This window comes from Diplodia corticola, assembly GCF_001883845.1.
Source record: "Diplodia corticola strain CBS 112549 chromosome Unknown scaffold58, whole genome shotgun sequence".
Classification (NCBI taxonomy): domain Eukaryota; kingdom Fungi; phylum Ascomycota; class Dothideomycetes; order Botryosphaeriales; family Botryosphaeriaceae; genus Diplodia; species Diplodia corticola.
The window spans coordinates 88,621-106,549 of NW_017971537.1; the positions used below are offsets into that span (position 1 = coordinate 88,621).

Here is a 17,929-nt window from a genome sequence, read left to right on the forward strand (position 1 = left end):
GACGGCAACATTAAACGAGTGATTCTGGTTCATGGCCGAGGCGTTCTGATTGGTTCTTTTGTTCTTCCTGGCGGTCCACGACAAGCGCTTCAAGAGGGCAACCCGGGTCTCGGATGTAATTTCGAATATGATGCAACGCGAAAGACTGTACATATGTGTGGAATGGTGATTTTGTTTGCTGGTCACGCGCGTGCAGCCGGATTGCTGTTATCAGGCGCCAAGCTCCCAGGAGCAATGCGGCGTGCCGTCGGAAGCGAGACAGGGTTATGGTGGGCACCCGCCAGTCGCCGCAGGCACGGAGTTCCCCCAACTACCCTATGCAACACCAAATGTCAGATCCCTCTCCCTCTTTGCGCACCTGCCACCCCCTCGCGACCCGGTCCATGTGCAGCGCCCATTATCCCCATGCACCGCGAAGCCTGGGAAGTTGCCGCACCCTCGCCCCTCTCACACCTGCGACCTGAGAGTCTCTGCAGATAGCGTCGTCATCGCCCACACCCGGCTATCGGACCTTCCCGTTCCATACATCGGAGTCCTCATTGCGGAGGCCTGAAACATCCCACAACACCACCACCATGGACGGAGCAGTCAGACCTGCGCTGGGCGCCCAAAGCGCATCATCCATCCACTCCGTTTCCCACAGTCTTTATAGCATGTGGTCAGAAGGCAAGATGTCTCCGCGCTCGCGGCATACCTTGGGAATATCTCTGCTGCTGGTCACGGTTTTATTATGGACTGCCTCTAACTTCCTCGCATCGGTGAGTGCTCGCAAGTCCCGTTCCTTCTTCCTCATTCCGCACGCACGATATAATTCCCTCGTGCGCGCACCCCGTCGCGAACTTGGGGGGCTTGCAGGACATGCTGACAAGGGGACTGTATTCTTTTGCCGCCAGACCATCTTCGCCGACGACACATACTCGAAACCGTTCTTCGTCACCTACATTAATACTGCCTTCTTTGTCATTCCTTTGGGTCCTATATTGTTCCGGAAGGCTCGCCGCGATCCCGAGCAGTTCCGCCAGTTGGCCGATGCGGTCAAGCGACCATTTTCGAAGGGCGGCGTCACCGCTTATGCGCCGGTAAAAGAACAGGAGGATGGTGCGGAGAGGGAGGCGTTTTTGGAGCACCGGCAGGATGAGGACGCAGGATCGGCCGACTTGGAGGCCGCGGGCGCGTCGCAGACGTTGAGCGTTGAGCTCGGCGACCCGCCGTTGGAGCACACGGAGGGGCTGACGTTCGTGGATACGGCGAAGTTGAGCTTCGAGTTCAGCATCGTCTGGTTTCTGGTAGGTTGGCTCAAGTACTCGTCCGGTTGGAGCTTGGAGGGGGTTAAAGGAGACGGAAGGGCTAACTCGCGTGCTTGATGTGCAGGCCAACTACTTCACCGCCGCTTGCCTCGAATACACTACCGTCGCTAGCAGCACGATCCTGACGTCAACCAGCAGTATCTGGACGCTCCTGGTCGGCGCCTTCATCGGGGTCGAGCACTTCACGATCCGCAAGCTGCTGGGCGTACTCGCTTCGCTGGCCGGCATCGTGCTGATCAGCACTGTGGACATCTCGGGCACGAACAACAGCGACGAAAACCGTGGGTCCTTCCCATCCAAGACGCAGGGCGAGATTGCACTGGGCGATGCGCTGGCCTTTCTGTCGGCTGTCATGTACGGCTTCTACGCCGTCCTGATGAAGAAGCGCATCGGCGACGAGTCGCGTGTCAGCATGCCGCTCTTCTTCGGCCTCGTCGGTCTCTTCAACGTCATCGTCCTATGGCCGGGCTTCTTCCTGCTCGATATTACCGGCATCGAGCCCTTTGAGTTCCCGCCCACGTTTCGTGTCACGGCCATCGTGCTTGTCAACAGCGCCACCTCGCTCGTCTCGGATATGTGCTGGGCCTACGCCATGCTGCTGACCGGCAGTCCGCTCGTTGTGACGGTTGGCTTGAGCATGACGATTCCATGCTCGCTGATCGGCCAGATACTGATCAACGGTCAAATGAGTCACTGGGCGTACTGGATTGGTGCCGTCGTGGTGCTGGCCAGCTTCATCTTCGTGAACCACGAAGAAGTTAAGGAGGAAGAGGAGACTGCAGAGGCGCCTGCATCAGCCATCTTCTCGTGAAGAGTTGGTTGCAAGGGGCAAGTCTATTATCTCATATTTATGCTCTGTGCACAGGATACCCGCATATCTTTTTGTTCAGTCGAAGACTGCATCACATCGGACGTTGTTACGCATATCCAGTTCTTTCTTCATTTGGTCCAAACATCCCATTTTAGATTGGGAGTTTTATGATGGCCATGGTATCTATGGGTTCAACTCTTTTGTTTCTTTCCCGTATGGCGTTGGGAGGATCGGATTTCATACTCCATGCCGCAATGCCCTCATATCTTTTGCCCTCATGGTATACAGCTGAGAAGGCCTCGAGTTTTTGTGTAAAAAGCCTGTAAAAGCCGCACCATATCTAGAGCTTGAATCGCCCGAACGCTTTAGGCAAAACAGAGTGCAAACGACTCTAAACTGCTTTGGTGCGTTCAGTCCATCTCTGGGACATCATCTTCCTTCGCCTCCTTCATGGTCTTCACTGGCGAATTTGACCGTTCCCTCTTCTCCGGCGACTTTGGCCGCGCCTGCGCTGGCTGTTCGGCTTTCTGCTCCTTTTGTTGCCTCGCCGTCCACTCCTCCAGCAAAGTCTTGACCTTCGGTCCCCAGACATCCTCGCCGGCCTGCAGGTCCTCGTACTCAAGTACGTTCTTCCCCAGCTCGAAATCGCCTTGTTCCGTGCGGACAAGGGATGTCATGCAGGCCAAGCTGCCGACGGCGGCGCCGAGGTCGTGGCAGAGCGTGCGGACGTAGAAGCCGGAGGAGACGGTCATGCGGATCAGGGCGGCGGGAGCATTTGCCCCGTCCTCCGAAAGCGTAGCGGCTGATTCCTCCTCAGTGGGCGCCTTTGCGGACGCGTCCTTGGTCTCGTCGACAGTGGTGGCGTCTGCGGGCTGCTCCGCTCCTACCTCTGTCTTGGTCTTCTTCTCGGGTATCTCCTCAGCCGAATCACCACCCTCATCCCGTTTCCTCTTTTCGCCTGCCGCGGTGGCGGCCGCTGCCGCATCTTCCGCCTTGGCGTTCGGCGCGGACGCCTTGAGCGCAGCCTCTTTCTCCTCCTTCGTCGCCTCCATCTCCTCCTTGGGATACCGCCAGCTGTGCGTACCCGGCTCGAACCAATCCACCAACTCGAGCTTATACACCGTGACTGGTCTCTCCTCCATCTTCGGCGGCGCCCCGCCCTCACGCATAATCTCGTACGCCTTCTTGCCGTTGAACTTGATGGCCGAGTACACGGGCGGCTTCTGCATGATGTCGCCCTTGAATGCGTCCAGCGCCTTCTCGACGGCCTCGCGCGTGACGTGCGCGTGCGGCGCGCGCCCCATGATCTTGCCCGTGTTGTCGTAGGTGTCGGCGGCGCAGCCAAACAGGACCGCCGACTCGTACGTCTTCTGGCAGCCGCCGAGGTAGCGGCCGAGGGCCTTGGTGCCGCTGCCGACGCCCGCGATCAGCACGCCCGTCGCCAGCGGGTCGAGCGTGCCGCCGTGGCCGAGCTTCACGCGCTGCGTGCGGTTGGGCCCGCGCTTGCGCCGGTATTGCGAGCCTTTCTGGCTCTTTTCCTGCGCGACGGCGGCGCGCTCGGCATCGAGGAGCGGGCGGAAGAGCGCGGACGGGTTGAAGTGCTCTTCGACGTCGCGGAGGACCTGGGCGGAGGAGATGCCTATGGGCTTGTGGATGGCTAGTCGCAAGGTAAGAAAAAATGGCGCGTTAAGTCGTTCGTCTTGGTAGTGGGGTGTTTTCCTCCATAGACGGAGTTCATGGCGGGGAGAGTTGAGGAACAAGCATACCCAAGACTCCCTGTAGGAGCTGCGGTTTGCCGGTAGAAGACATGAAGGTGCGTCTCAGCGTGGATGCGAGACCGAACATGCAGGCTTGGAGGAGGGAGCTAGAGCAATTGGTGAGTGGATGACTTGGCGGAGCGGAAAGAGGTAATGTTGGGTGGTTAGAAGTCAGAGAGCTTGCAGCTGACGTCGGCGCGCGTGCGGCCGAAATCCTCGCTACCCTACCTTTTTCACGCTTCCTTGAGTTTCAGCCCTACGCGCCCGTTTTCTGCAGGAGGAGCAGAAAAAAAAGGCGGACGCGTGATTCGCCAGAGGCGCTGCCCACCCGCGCTGCGGGTGCCTGTGCTTCCTGGTGCCTGTGCCCGCATTCTTTCAGCCGCGCTTTGCAATGCTACTTACCCACGCACGCATCAACCATAACAGCAGCCCTCAGCTCTCACTCCGGGCACCAGTGCCGCCCTGCATCAATTCACCCCCAGCATGTCAAAAGGGAATGTTTTAACCAGCACGCCGACGAAGACGACACCGCCTACGCCGACCAGCCCAATCGCCAACGACCAGTCGTCTTCGTAGCACTCTCACACCAGCATCACTCACAACCATGGCACCGAACACCGCCAACGCATCCTCCTCCGTCATCTACCTCCACGAAACCTCCGTCCTAAACCCGCACGATCCCGCCCTCACGGACGAAAACGACTGGGAGGAATTCCACCTCATGTCCGCCGAGGTGCGCGACCAAGCCACCGGCGCGATCACAAGCCTGCTCCAGGCCGACGCCATATCCCCCGTAACGGTACTGGGGCGGCTGGAGGCGATCCCGCGTGAGCGGGCGCACTTCCTCGCGGCGACGGCGCCGGCGTCGTTCCCGCGCGGCGGCCTGCCCATCGAGCTGCGCGGCGTGACGCGCTTCGCATACGGCCAGTACGACGACGGCGAGGTCGCCATCTGGGCCGCCGGTGAGGCCGGCTGGTTCAAGCTCGCCAGCCCGCCCGCCCGCGCGTACCGGGACGTGCTCGCGGACATGGTGGACGCGATCAACGTCCTGTACTTTTTGGCGGACGTGTATCGCGAGGGCCGCGGGGACGGCTCGGCGAAGGCGATATTCAAGCGGTATGCGGCGGAGAATCCGCAGCGGTTTGCGAGCGCGAAGCAGGCGGCGGAGGCGATGTATAGGCATAGGGAGTTTTTGATCTTGTCGATGTTGCGGGGCAAGGAGTTGGAGGACCCGGCCTGGAATTATACGGATATCTTTTTGCATCTGAAGAACAGGTTTCCGGAGGAGTATGATGCAATGGAGAGGAAGGAGGCAGGCAAGGTGGGATTGGATAAGAGGAAGAAAGTCAAGAGGGGGCCATCAAGTCAGAAGTCTGGAAACCAGGACGTGGAATCGACCACGGACGATGCGACACAGAAACCCCCGAAAATTAAGAAACCTGGTGCGCCGCCGAAGAAAGATGACAACTGGTGGGAGGCAAAGGTGATATGGGAGATGATGCAGAAGGTGCAGATACAGGGCCTGCTTGCACCTCATAACATGACGGTCAGGAACTTCGCGAAGGTCATGGTGCGAAAATTCGAGGTGGATGATGAAAATCCGGCTGGAGACTATATCAGGGCACACGCATCGAACCTGATGTATATGATGGCGCACAAGCGGAAGCCGGCCGTCCAATGGACGGAACAACCAATCTATACGGAGCTGTCACAGACCAAGCTGTCTTCGAGTGCCTTGAGGAAAGCATCGGAACTTGCAATCCGCCGGCGAAAAGACCCGTTGTCCGATCCGGAACCAGAACTGGTTCACCAAATGGCTGAGCAAGACTCATCGTCAGAGGATATTCCGGCACCCGCTCCTCGGCGTGGACGCAAAGCAAGACATTCACTCCTCAGACCAAAAAGCAGCAAGTATTCCGGCAAAGGCATGACCCGAAGTGGGAAGTCGTACCATAGAAGTAGCGGGGACGAGAGCGAGGAAGATACAGATGGCGCAGAGGTCACGTCCCCACCGAAGCGCAAAATCGAAGCCGACGAAGAGAACACCAGGCGTAAACGACAGAGCAGCCGGAGCCACATTCAGGGACTCTCTCCACCCGAATCGGACGACGAGAGGAAGGAGAGTCTTCCATTGCGTTGGAAAACGCCGCAAAGCTCGAGGGCCACACCGGGCTTCGCTCCCAGCATCATGTCTGAGGCGGCGGTGTCGGTGGAGGCAAACTCGCCTGGAGACGTTTGGCGGTGCACACACGACGGGTGCGTGCATAAAGTGTATGGCGCGAGCTTGGACGAGTCGCAGGTACTAATAGCGGAGCATTTGGACGAGCATGACGCAAGAAGGAAAGAGGCGGTCTCGCTGGCCAGAAGCGAGGAACTCAGAAGCAACCTCCCTGTCAGGTGAGTTTAGGCCGCATCGAGGAACATTGTCCGAGATCTACGTGTGCTAATGTGGGGAACACCAGCAACCTGATAAAGCGGATCCGCGACATGGCGGACGCGCAGTATAATATGCAATTGATGGGTCTGTCGGGACTCGGCACGCCGACCGACGAACAGGCGTTCCCTGCGCCCATACGACGGCAGTTCTGACGGGCCCGCTTCCTTGGTGTTCTTGTAAAATGTCCTCTCATCTGGTTCCGGTGTTGGAGGCGGCGTTTGGGCATTGTTAGGAGGCGTTTCCCCGGCATTGGTCCGGGATTGGGATGCGACGGGGGCTTAAATGCACATGTGTATGAATGGTTAGAGAAGCGCCGTGTGGAGACTTAGGTGAGCAGCATTACTCTTGGCGATACGATTTTCTCGGTTTTGCTTTCTTCAGGGACTGCGCAATAGGGAGAGGACGTGGGGATGCGGCTTGCCTGCTGGGGCACGGGGGCTCGCCAGGTCGCCAGGTCGCCAGGTCGCCACCCACTTGTTCTGAAACAAACCCAGAATTCCCTGTTTGAAGCTTCGTCCCCTAGGTACTCTATCAGCGTGTCTGTACCCTTTCAGGGCTTCGAAGAAAGTGGAGACTACTGACACAGCGCCTGAGTCAGCAGCGGCCTTCCGCCTGACCGCCCGTTCTCTACCCTGATCCCCCCGAACTTTATCGAGGATCATTCATCAATAGTTCCAAGTGGGCCGGGGCCAGCTGCGCTTAGCCCTGCACGGCGGAGAATGTTCTACGCGGTTACGGATGGCGTTCGGGGCCCAATCAAGCCAGCTTGGCGGATGCTACGCCGCACGCCTGCCAATGCGGCTCAGTCGTCGCCCTCCAAGCCTCGTCAACCCCTCTCCACGCCCTACCGCGTCCTCTGACCGCAATGCAACCGCCTCCCCCGCTTCTCCTGCGCGGCCGCCACGATGGACTCGACTCCCGCTTTCCATGGACCAGCGACCGCTGAATTGACCGAGACCTCTGGCCTGCGAAGGACTTGCTACTTCTGTCGAACCCATGGGATTCGCTGCTCAGGGCACTCTGTCTGCGACGCCTGTCGCGCCCACGACGTCGAGTGCGCCTACGAGGCTTATGGTGGCGGCCGCCAGCCGGGCAAGCCTCCATACAACCCGCCAAGGACCGAGATCCTCAGCGGATACGCCTCTCCGGGCCCCAGTCTCTCTTCTTCCACCACCACCCCGTCCGAGGCCTCGGGAGCCCCGAGACAGCTCTTCGAGGAGCTGGAGCACGTCGCTCACCGGCTGTTCGTCAAAACTCACATTTCCCCGGCCCCCGAGCTTCACCGGAGCGGCTACTGGCATGGCGGCGCCACGCGGGAGCCGACGCACGTTGGCTTGAAGCTACCGTACCGCGACGTCTTCAACGGTCTAGCGCAATCCATCGTCGAACTCTTCCTGATACGCTTTAACTCCTTGGGGTGCTCTCCACGCGAGCAGACAACCCTTGTGGGGTTAAGCAAGTTGTTTTTCCAGAACCAAGCCCTGCCGTCGTTTGGCATTTTTGCGCCGCCCATCCCGCCCCAGAGCTTCACCGATCAAAAAGTACAGCAGCTGATTGAAGTCTGGTTCGCCACCCACCCCTTGTCATTTGTCGTATCCAAGACATTGCTGCTTCAGTCTTATCGCAATGGCACCCATGACTACGAGCTATTGGCGTTGGTCCTTGCTGAGGCCAGCTTCATCGTCGGCGATCTGGATGTGGCCTCCATCGAGGCTTTTGTCGAAGCAGCCCGAGCCCGTGTGCTCGAACGCCCGTCTCTTTCGCTCTCAACCACGCAAGCCATAGTCATCTTGGGCTGGCATGACTTCTGCCTCGATCGCCCGCGCCAGGGCTACTGCTATCTGGAATTTGCGCGCATGATAGCGGCCCAATGGCTTACCGACGCCCGTCAAGGATCTCCAGGAGACTACCACCTGAACGGCGTCAACATCAAGAATGTGGAAACTGAGATCTACCAGCGAATCTACTGGATCACCTCTTCCGTTGCGCTTTGGGTCTCGCTCCACCAGTCTTTCCCCAATTTGGACGCCCTCTCCCCCATCGACACCGCCCCTCTCCCTCCCCCCGACCTCTCGTCCTCGACCGTCTACTCCCTCGACGAGACCTCGGGCAACATCGCCTCCCTGGTCGCCCAGAAGACGGGCGTCCGCGAGCTCTGGTCCCTCGCCCACCTCACATCCACCATCGCCCCCATCTTCAAGCTGTGCCTCCAACACCGCCGCCGCAGCCACCGCCATGACTCGTCCTCCAACTCCAGCCCAACAGGGCAGCAGCAGCAGCAGCAACAACAACAACAACAACAACACCCATACTGGACGGTCCCCACGCCCCCACCCTCCGCCCCCGTCCCTGCCCCCCGCCCGCTCATGACGACGCTCTCCCTCCGCACCCTCCTCGCCGACGCCCGCGCCCGCCTCCCCGCCCACCTCGACCACAGCAACCCGTCCCAGACCTTCACCTGCTCCGCCTACCAGCTCCTCGCCATCCACGCCGGCTTTCCCTCGTCCGACCCCACGACGATGTCTGACGACCAGCACCAGCACCAGCACCAGCAGAGCGGTGTCGGTGTCGCCGGCGGAGGTGTCGCCGGAAGCGGAGGTCCGGCACATCATCCGCCCGCGGTCCTGCAGGCCATCCGCATCTTCCTCGCGGCGACGCAGACGCTGCAGCGGCAGGCGGCGCTGCAGGACCTGTTCGGCGGGCGCGACCACGACGTGCGCACCGCGCCGTGGGTCGTGCTGGGGTTGGATACGTGTGGGCGCGCGGTGGCGCGGATGAGCGGTGGTGGTGGTGGGCGGCAGTTGCAGCACCAGTCGCAGCACCAGTCGCAGCACCAGTCGCAGCAGTCGCAACAGCAACAGCAAAAAACCGTTCAGGCGGCGTCGGAGCGCTTGTGGGAGGCGAGCGCGCATCAGAAGCTGAGGAATGAACCCGGGTTGGATGTTGTGAGGGAGAGGCTGGCGAGGTTGGTGGGGAGGGAGGAGGAGCTGGTTAGGGAGCTTGAGCTGGAGCAGCGGCGGCGGGAGCGGCAGCAGCAGGAGCAGCGGCAGCAGCCGGCGCTTGAGCAACAGCAGTCGCCACCGCTGGGGCCGAGTGCGGGGTTGCCGGCGCAGCTTGGTGGTGGCGGTGGCGGCGGCGGCGGAGCGTTGTGGACGGGTGGTGTCGAGGGGTTGGAGGTGACGTGGTCGGGGATGCCGGATTTGAGCAATTCGGCGGCGGAGTTGATGGACGCAGAGGTGGAGACGTCGGGGGAGGGGTTCTATGGAGGATGGAATCCGGTGATGTACTGAGGTGCGGTGGTGGGTTTGTTGCGTTTAGATGGGTTTGAGACGAGAAGAAGGAGAAGAAAGTAAAATGGATGATTTAATAGAGGTCGTTGGGACTATCAGGTCTGACCAAAAGGGATTGACACTTTTAATCGAATAGGGAAAGGGGCTCGACGAGCCATAATAAGTAACCGATGCTTTAACTACTACTACTCCCGGTGACATGACATGACCATTGAACTGCCATCTCAGCTAAACACCGACTAACTACTATCCACCACTCCGCTCCGCAACGGTCATACCAAACAAACCCCCCTGGCCACCCACCCACCCGGTCCTGCCCAACCCCTCCTCCCCTCCTCCCCTTCAACCCGCCGTCGACGCACTCGGCGGCAGATCCTCCTCCCTCGTCCCCCAATCGCTCTCGTTCCTCCCCAGCGTCAACTCCAGCACCCCGCCGTCCAAGAAGAACGCATGCGTGAACCAATTCTTCGCATACGGCACGCCGTCCAGCGTGGCGCTCTGGACGTAGATGGCGCGGTATTCCGGATCGAAACCGACGTTGCGGATGGTCGCCGTCTTGCCGGTGACGGGGCTGGTGATGTTGACTTCGCGGAAGAAGGGCGGCGTGATGAAGTAGACGTCCTGTTTTTTTTTTTTTTTTTGCGGCGTTAGTGGGTTTGATTAGTTGGCAGGAGGGAGGGGGGGGGGTTCGGTTGTGGAAAGGGAGCGGGAGCACGCACTTGGCCTGCTTGCGGGAAGAAACCCATCATGAAGAAACTGGATGCCGAGCCCATGGAGCCGGAATCGTCGTTGCCGGGGATGCCGATGATGGTGTCGTTGAATTGGGCGGGGAGGTAGGAGTGCACGATCTCGGCGGAGACGGCGGGGCGGCCGGAGTAGTGCGCGAGGTAGATGGTGAGGAAGGCCTGGGAGGGGGATTGGTGAGTAGAGATGAGAATTTGGGGACGATGGATTTACCTGCTCGTCGCCGATGTAGAGGAGGTTGTATGTGTAGTGGAGGAATTCTACGCGGCGGGTGAAGGTCTCGGGGCCGCCGAGTGTGGCTTGGAGGGATTAGCGCATTGGTTTGGAGGGGTTAAGCACGACATTGGGAAGCGGGCTCACTGATCAGAGTGGCCATGTCCTGAGGGACGTAGAATGTGTACAGCCAGATTGAGCCCTCGTATGTCTCATGTCCATCCGGGTTGAGGTAGCAGCTGGTGAAGTTGTAGAGGCTTGAGCACAGGATGGGATCCTGATAACCCCAGCTGCCATTCAGATATTTGACTTGAAGAAAGCCCGTGAAGCCGCTATCCACCTTGGGACCACCAGGCGTCGTGTTGAAGAAAGAAACCTGCATTGTTAGCAAGCATCTCCGATCAGCAGAGCATACTCACCTCGTCTTCCTTGAACATGTTCTTCCAATTACTACTGCGCTCCAGGTACTTTTCATAGTCGCCGGTCTTACCAAGCCTTTGCGCCATCAAGGCAATGACGTAGTCGTTGTAAGCGTACTCGACGGTCCGTGAGATTGAGCGCGTGAAAGGTCCTACACCAAGAGGGTCATAGTCATCTGCCGGGATGTAGCCCAAGCTTTTCCAACTGGTCAGGCCACCTCGTCCTTCTACAGCCCAGTTGAGCGGCTCATCTTCTGCGTCTTTGATTAGCGCCTCATATCCGGTCTCCCAATCCACGTCTTGTGTGATGTTCTTGAGGAATGAATCTACGAGGATCACGTCGGCGTTGGATCCTCCTTGGGTGAAGCCTTTGCAGAGACTCATGCGGCAATCTGGCAGCCAGCCCTGCATCTGTTCAGCGCTATTTCCGTGTTGTTTTCGTCAAAGGATTCATACTTCGTGACGGTAAATGTCGATCAAAGTCCGAATCATCTGCGTCTGCGAATAGGGGTCTAAGATGGTCAATAGTGGGTGGATACTTCGGAACCTGATAGTCAGTTAGTGGGGGGTCCATTGCTGTATGAGCGTTCGGGGGAACATTCGAGTCCCAACCACAGTAGAAAGAGTCATAGTAAGGCTCGTCTGATTCCCAAAGATAGTTCTCCCCCGTGTAGTCTTGTGGAGAAATCATGGTCCTGTAAAGTCCAGACCAGAATGTCCTCTGCAAAGACTTGTTGACACCGACTGGGTCAATGGAAACAACGCTCAGTTTCTCTCTCCATGCTTCCTCTGCAGCGGCATGCACGGTGTCAAAGTCGTAGTCGGGGATCTCAGTCTCTGCGTGCTGACAAGCTCTGTCAGCACTGATGAAGCTCACGCCGACACGGGCGAGGATTTGCCCATCGCTCGGCGCCTCAAAGTGGACCCAGGCTCCGGCCGGCAAAGTCTCGCTGTCCGTGTTGATGTTGTCGGGAACGACTTGCAGAGACTTGGGCTCATTTCCTGCACGATTGTTCATGAAAACACCGGTCTCACGGATGGTTGCGCCCTTGAAAGAAGCGCAAAAAGAGAGGTTGTAAGTCCCAATCCCGAAGCTGGGTGCAAAGGTCCCGTTTCCGGTAATTCGCCCTGTATCGGGATCCACGGAGATTTGGCCATGTGATCTTGAATTTGGCAGATCTTTGAGATCGACTAAGATTAGAGGGCTCAAGGGTATGGTGGTATTGTCGCCGTTTGGTGAAACGGGGACCTCGGGGAATGTGAACCGCCAGAGAGCAGTGTGGTTGGTGACGGTGGTTTCTTTGCGATGGGGCAGATGAGCGGATGCTGTATGGTGTCTTTTTCCGGGAATGGTACTAACCTGCCTTGATACTGGTGTTGAGCGTGACGGTGAAATAACCTGGCGAGGCGAATGCAGTGCCATTTATGCGATCGACGGCGCGGGTTGTAGCAGGGAATTCGCAGTTGTTCACGTCGTCTCCGGGACATCCGGCATGGGGGAAGAGCGGGAAGTTGCCGAGAGAAGGGCTTCCGCCTGTTCCGGAGTCGTGCTATTGCAACACGGCTTAGAAGAAACCGTCTCGATTGAAGGGTGCAATCTATACCATGTGCGAGAATCCGGCAATGGGGCTATCGTCGGATGCAAATCCAGCCTGCAGCTCGCCGTCTCCACCAACGTCTGCCACAGCCTTGGCCATGCCGAAGGGAAGCGTAGCCCCGGGGAAGACATGTCCTACAACAATCAGCATTGAGGGAGTCCACATGCAGAAATCCCAAGCCTACCGCCATTGACAGTCCCAATCAGCGGATCAACAAAATCGAGTATTTGGTATCCACCCGTGCCTTGGCCAAATGCACGATTGGCCGATGCCAACAAGAGCGTCAAGGCAGCAAATGTGGCTGCCATTGCTGTTTCTCGAAGCCGACTGTACACGCGACGAGGAAGACGAGGAAGGATGCGGGGGTGACATGGATGGAAAAGGGTCGGACTACCCCTCCGGCCTGGCAGATCGTCAGGAACTCGGGCACCGGCAGGGGAATGGTTCTGATGTCATTGAGCGAGTCATAGTCCAAGGCCAGGGTGCATTTATCCTGACAGGCGCCATGATGCTGCATTGATCAGAGGTCTGGTGATGGGACGGTGCGGGGAAAGTGGGAGGTGCAGTCCCAGCCTTCCTTTCTTCGGCTCTGCATCCCGGCTAAGCTTGAAACTGCATGCCAAGTAGCGTCGCATTGACTTTTCTTCCCCGTCGTCCTTTTCAATCGCAAAACCACGCCATTTGGCTATCTCGAATGCTCCATGAAAGAACTACATATCGTACAGTACAGCTACATTTACATTACAGGCATCAAGCAAGCAACCCACCCACTCGTACATTTGCGAAATCTCTTGCCGTAGATAATTCAAGCCTGCTGGGCAAAGCCAAGACGAGGGGTATCGGCGGTTCGGTCGAAGACGACATACTGCGACTGCAACGGAATTAACGCTCTGCTTTATCCTACACCCGGTGAGAGACCCTACCTTGAGGAAGATATCGCCGATAATGGAGAAGCCAATTCCCGTATCCACCTGAATGCCTCCGTAGCACAGCGGACCAAAAATGGCAGAGTAGTTGATGTATTCGCCAGGCACAGTGCGCTCCTGGCCGCCGATGACGAGCGTGAAGTCAGGGACGTCGCCGCAAGGGAAGACGAAGCCGCCAAACTGAGCAAAGTAGGCAGAGCCCTCGATGGTGTCGTAGTAGGCGGTAACGATGGCCTCGGGGAGGAGAAGCAGACTGGTGCCAGTATCGGCGATGGCATCAATCGACGCATTGACGACCGAGCCGTTGCCGACAGCATAGCCAGTCGGAGCGAATTCCCAGAATCCGCTCGAAGTATCGACATCGACGTACGCGATATCACCCGTGTACTTGGTCTCGTCCAGGAACCCGAAGTCATATGCTTTTGATGATTAGCAGAGTTCGTAAAAGTGAGCATGCGAACATACAGCCGGCCTCGCCCCTCTTGAGAGTAACAGCGAACATCTTCTCGGCCAAGTCGTCGGCAACAGTGTCGAAGAATGGAACTTGGGCCTTTGGTTTCACCGTGTTGAGGGAGCCGAAGGCCAGGCCCAGGATTCCATCCGTGTCAGTGTCCTCTACAAAGGAGCTTGAGATGGAAGTGGCCGCCTCAACAGCCTGCGAGGTAGCCGTCACCCCACCGACGACAACCTTGTCAGCATACACGGCACCAGCGGCACCGCTACCATCGCCGTACGTTATGTTCCTGATGGATCGTTAGCACCCGAGTCTAAGACTGGCAAATGTGGAGTGGCTGACCAGCTGGAACCGTTCTGCTTGGTACCGGAGACGGTTGGATCGTAGACACTGTGATTGACCTGGTTGCTGTCGGACAGAAGAGTAGAGAATACCCAGAGGTCGGAAGATCCCGTGTCCATATCGAGCTGTAGTGTGGTGTCGCCGACAACGACGGGCGTCAGGTAGAGGGAGTCTATCTCATCTGATGGCACAGCCGTGGCAGAACCAGTCTTTCCGGCCGCAGCAGCAGCCAAGACCTCGGTTGGAGCAACACCGCCGAACTTGTTGAACGCCTTGAGCATCTGAGCTGGTCCGTTCCTGACGACAGAGCCTCTCTTCACCTGCGAGCAGGTGAATGTCTTTCCGCGTTTCTCGATGGGAGTAGCCAAGCCAAGGCTGAGGATGGCCGCGCAAGCGGCAACCGCCTTCAAGGACGGCATGTTGCTGAGAAGGAATTGGAGAATCGCAGAATTGCAGCAGGAGCAAATGGGTTCCCCTGGTTGAGGATGCAGAAGACAGCACTGGTGTCCGTTATTGAGCAGAGAATGCCAGTTCAATTTATACTACAACTAAAGTGGACTCTCGGTGATTTTTTTTTTCCATCAGAGCGTAGGCGGGTCTTGCAGCAAAGCTCCCGAGTGCCTGAGGGACAGCATCGTTTACACCGCATAATCTGCGCCGTGTGCCATGAAGCCTTCCTGAGCGAGCAGTCGGCTCTCGCCACAAGCTCCATGCGCAGGCTCGGCTAAGATTTTTGGGCCATAGATACCGAGACCTTCCTATTATGGATGGTCCTCCGCCGAATCATCGCCTTGGGAAAAAGCAATTATCCGACTCCCTCCATGGCTGCGCATCGGATCTATATGGTATGCCCACTCGCAGCAAACTATGGCAATTGCCAAAGGGGATTTATAAGAGCTGTGGGGGTCAAGCAAACGTACTGGTGTTGCTTCGTTCCAAAGAGCCATGTTCAGCTGAGAAGAAACCGCGCTGCGGGTTTTTATTTTCTACAAAATGTGGATTGGTCCCACACTGTTCATTTAGAGGCCACTGGGGATTGCAGAAAACCCGCTTGCCGTGTCCGAGGTCAATTCTCTGTTTATTGCAACAGTGGGGCAACGTGAACCGACAAAGGGTCCTGCGGACATGAAGACCAGATCAGTTTGGAGCCAGAATTTGATTGCCCAAGCGCACTAGGTACCGTGTTAAGCGAATCTGAGTCAAATCGCGGATCAACTGATCAGAGGCGGCCCTTCCGGCGGGCCGTGTGGGGATCAGTGTGGAGACTTCACGCGATACCAATACGAGCAAGGAACACGGCGGATGTGGCGTGCTTAGGATTGCCCTTCTCAGCTTCACTTGCGGGTTGCGAGAGGCACTGCATCTGGTGAAGCTCTCAGCCCCGCTTCATTGCTCTCGATATTCTTCCGAGCCGGAAGGAAAGGCCACTAAGATTCGATTTATTGGGGGAAAGAGAGCAATACCACGAGTCCGGATTTGATTTGTTTTCTCGGCAACCGCCTTCTATGCCAGTACTCCAGCGGTAGAAGGCTGTTGGACATCTGTGCAAGGCTGAGGGGCTCAGAGAATCATACGATGTTCAAGCCATGCATTTCCGCATTGCGTTTAGAAGAGATGGGTACCAGATCGACGTTGCCTTTTCGAGTCGAAGACTGGCCTGGCCACTACAAACATGTACTATTCCAACGGCTCGCGCTAATATTGAAACGCCCACCATTTTACACACTAGCCATTTCCGGCATCCTGATCGTTCAATAATTGATGAATCGTCGCTGCAGCGAAGTGATTCGCACCAAAATCCCGATCTCCAGAGAAGACTTGGCACTATGGCTATCATGACCTCCAGCCTTGTGTGAATCGCGTTTTGGTTGACAACCCAGCAGTGTTTTGCGTCGAAGACGTGCAAAGAATAGCCAACATACACGACCCAGGTTACAAAAATCAAGGAATGGTCACCCGAGTAGATCTTGACCACACCAAAGACGGGCAAATGTGTGCCATCGTTTATTTGCTGCCTTGAATCAGCCGTTGGTGACGGATTCCTCTCCCAGCGAGCAAGTGTTGGGCTCGGCAGGACAGTCAACCGATCCAACCAAAAGCGGAAGCACAGCCTTGAAATTCAAACCCGTACCAAGAAACAGGACAGAATAACCTTTCGGTCCTCCCGTAGGGCGGGAGGCTAGTGACTTACCGCGTGTCCAACACCGGGGACCTGGGGTCATGCGGAGGCCCTTGGAGAGTCCAGATCGACAGGAGCAGACCTCGTGGCAGATGGCAGATGGCAGAGCCTCGACGAAAGGGATATAAAGATGATGGCCGTCGCTCTCGAAAAACAGCATCAAACAATCACTCAACTTTCATTCAGCCTCCGAGCTCACCATCCCTTCCAGACTTCGGTCTCCCTTCTTTTGACTTCGGTCGTCCTTCCTTTGAAAACAAACGAATAAGCAGACTCGACTCTTTCAGAGCCTCCCGACTTCCTTACGTTTTCAACAACCAATCAACACACTCGATCCTTTCGACACACTCGATTCCTTCGCATCTTCGACAGACTCAATTCTTTACGAGCCTTTCGACTCTACGACTCCTTTCAACAACAACAACAACAACACTCAATCAACACTTTCTCTCAAACACCAACCCGACAAAATGTACGCCTCCAAGATGATCATGGCCGTCGTCGCCGTCGGTGCCGTCAGCGTCCAGGGCCTCCCCCAGCTCGTCCCCAAGCCCGCCATGCTCGGCCCGTACGGCCTCAAGATCAGCTCCTCGACCAGCACCGCCGTCGAGACGGCTTCCAGCATCGCTACTTCCACCTCCACCTCCACTGTTTACGCCACCAGCACCGCTGCTTCCTCCACCACTCTCGCCACCGTTGTCAAGTCTTCTGCCACCTCGCCCCACGTCACCATCGCTTCCGCCGCCAAGCCCAAGAACACCCAGTCCGCTTAGATGGCTTTCTCGATTTTGGTGCTGGATCAAGGTTCACGAAAAAGTACTGCGACAAAGACGCGTGCAGAGCAGTGGCATCTGTAGATAGTCAAGACCGGATCTTCCCATATCTTTCACTGCACATATATTTCACCTTCTTTATATAGACTTTTGCGCTAGAATCATAGACTTGTTTTTCTCGTTTCATCCATCTGTCCATTCGTCAATCATAACCGTGATCCAATTTCCACAGGGTTCATGCACGGGGAACTAATACGCGCAGGCGACTCCACTGTTGACGACTGTAACGTCCTGCAATGCCCAAGGTCTCTACAGGGCATCCCCATCATCCACACCGCTACCTTTGGCAGTAAAGCGCCTCAGCAAGAGCCGGCAAACCGCCTCGGTCACGTTACCCACCGGATCGAGACACTTGGCAGGGATGTTAGTCGGGTCATGCAAACGGAATAGGCACCAGCAACCAATAGGCGTAGACTTGAGGAGGTATAGCGTCGCCTACCGAGTACCACGCTTCCGCCGACCGGAACAGCCGCCGTCCTACCTCATGGTCCCAAGGGACTACCGCTGATGATTTTGCTGCGGTCCACGAGGCTTTGCCGCACGTCACCCAGCTGGCACACGGCGCTTTCCCGAAAGGACGAGTAGCAGCGATGCCAAGCTGTTCTAGCGAGAGGCGGAC

General features: G+C 57.3%; 7 protein-coding genes across 7 annotated transcripts; 4 read left to right on the forward strand and 3 right to left on the reverse strand.

Moving 5' to 3' along the window:
• Positions 1 to 575: 575 nt before the first annotated feature.
• Positions 576 to 2,118, forward strand: BKCO1_5800026 (vacuolar membrane protein; the record flags this gene model as incomplete). The annotated part of the gene is made up of 3 exons (XM_020277539.1): positions 576 to 758; positions 894 to 1,286; positions 1,372 to 2,118. The coding sequence occupies 3 exons, from the start codon at positions 576 to 578 to the stop codon at positions 2,116 to 2,118; spliced, it is 1,323 nt and encodes a 440-aa protein (XP_020126856.1).
• A 410-nt stretch (positions 2,119 to 2,528) lies between these two features.
• On the reverse strand, positions 2,529 to 3,927 carry BKCO1_5800027 (pseudouridine synthase; the record flags this gene model as incomplete). The annotated part of the gene is made up of 2 exons (XM_020277540.1): positions 2,529 to 3,775; positions 3,885 to 3,927. 2 exons carry the CDS (start codon positions 3,925 to 3,927, stop codon positions 2,529 to 2,531), a joined length of 1,290 nt encoding a protein of 429 aa, XP_020126857.1.
• Positions 3,928 to 4,479: 552 nt separating this feature from the next.
• On the forward strand, positions 4,480 to 6,464 carry BKCO1_5800028 (uncharacterized protein; the record flags this gene model as incomplete). Its single annotated transcript, XM_020277541.1, has 2 exons — positions 4,480 to 6,272; positions 6,338 to 6,464. 2 exons carry the CDS (start codon positions 4,480 to 4,482, stop codon positions 6,462 to 6,464), a joined length of 1,920 nt encoding a protein of 639 aa, XP_020126858.1.
• A 753-nt stretch (positions 6,465 to 7,217) lies between these two features.
• On the forward strand, positions 7,218 to 9,602 carry BKCO1_5800029 (protein kinase subdomain-containing protein; the record flags this gene model as incomplete). Its single annotated transcript, XM_020277542.1, has 1 exon — positions 7,218 to 9,602. One exon carries the CDS (start codon positions 7,218 to 7,220, stop codon positions 9,600 to 9,602), a length of 2,385 nt encoding a protein of 794 aa, XP_020126859.1.
• A 342-nt stretch (positions 9,603 to 9,944) lies between these two features.
• BKCO1_5800030 (glycoside hydrolase family 92 protein) lies at positions 9,945 to 12,884 on the reverse strand (the record flags this gene model as incomplete). Its single annotated transcript, XM_020277544.1, has 10 exons — positions 9,945 to 10,223; positions 10,322 to 10,507; positions 10,560 to 10,645; positions 10,707 to 10,935; positions 10,979 to 11,383; positions 11,435 to 11,490; positions 11,594 to 12,277; positions 12,339 to 12,528; positions 12,583 to 12,710; positions 12,761 to 12,884. 10 exons carry the CDS (start codon positions 12,882 to 12,884, stop codon positions 9,945 to 9,947), a joined length of 2,367 nt encoding a protein of 788 aa, XP_020126892.1.
• A 497-nt stretch (positions 12,885 to 13,381) lies between these two features.
• On the reverse strand, positions 13,382 to 14,717 carry BKCO1_5800031 (aspartyl protease; the record flags this gene model as incomplete). Its single annotated transcript, XM_020277545.1, has 4 exons — positions 13,382 to 13,447; positions 13,500 to 13,921; positions 13,968 to 14,245; positions 14,299 to 14,717. The coding sequence occupies 4 exons, from the start codon at positions 14,715 to 14,717 to the stop codon at positions 13,382 to 13,384; spliced, it is 1,185 nt and encodes a 394-aa protein (XP_020126891.1).
• Positions 14,718 to 16,947: 2,230 nt separating this feature from the next.
• BKCO1_5800032 (uncharacterized protein) lies at positions 16,948 to 17,250 on the forward strand (the record flags this gene model as incomplete). The annotated part of the gene is made up of 1 exon (XM_020277546.1): positions 16,948 to 17,250. The coding sequence occupies one exon, from the start codon at positions 16,948 to 16,950 to the stop codon at positions 17,248 to 17,250; it is 303 nt and encodes a 100-aa protein (XP_020126890.1).
• Positions 17,251 to 17,929: the final 679 nt, after the last annotated feature.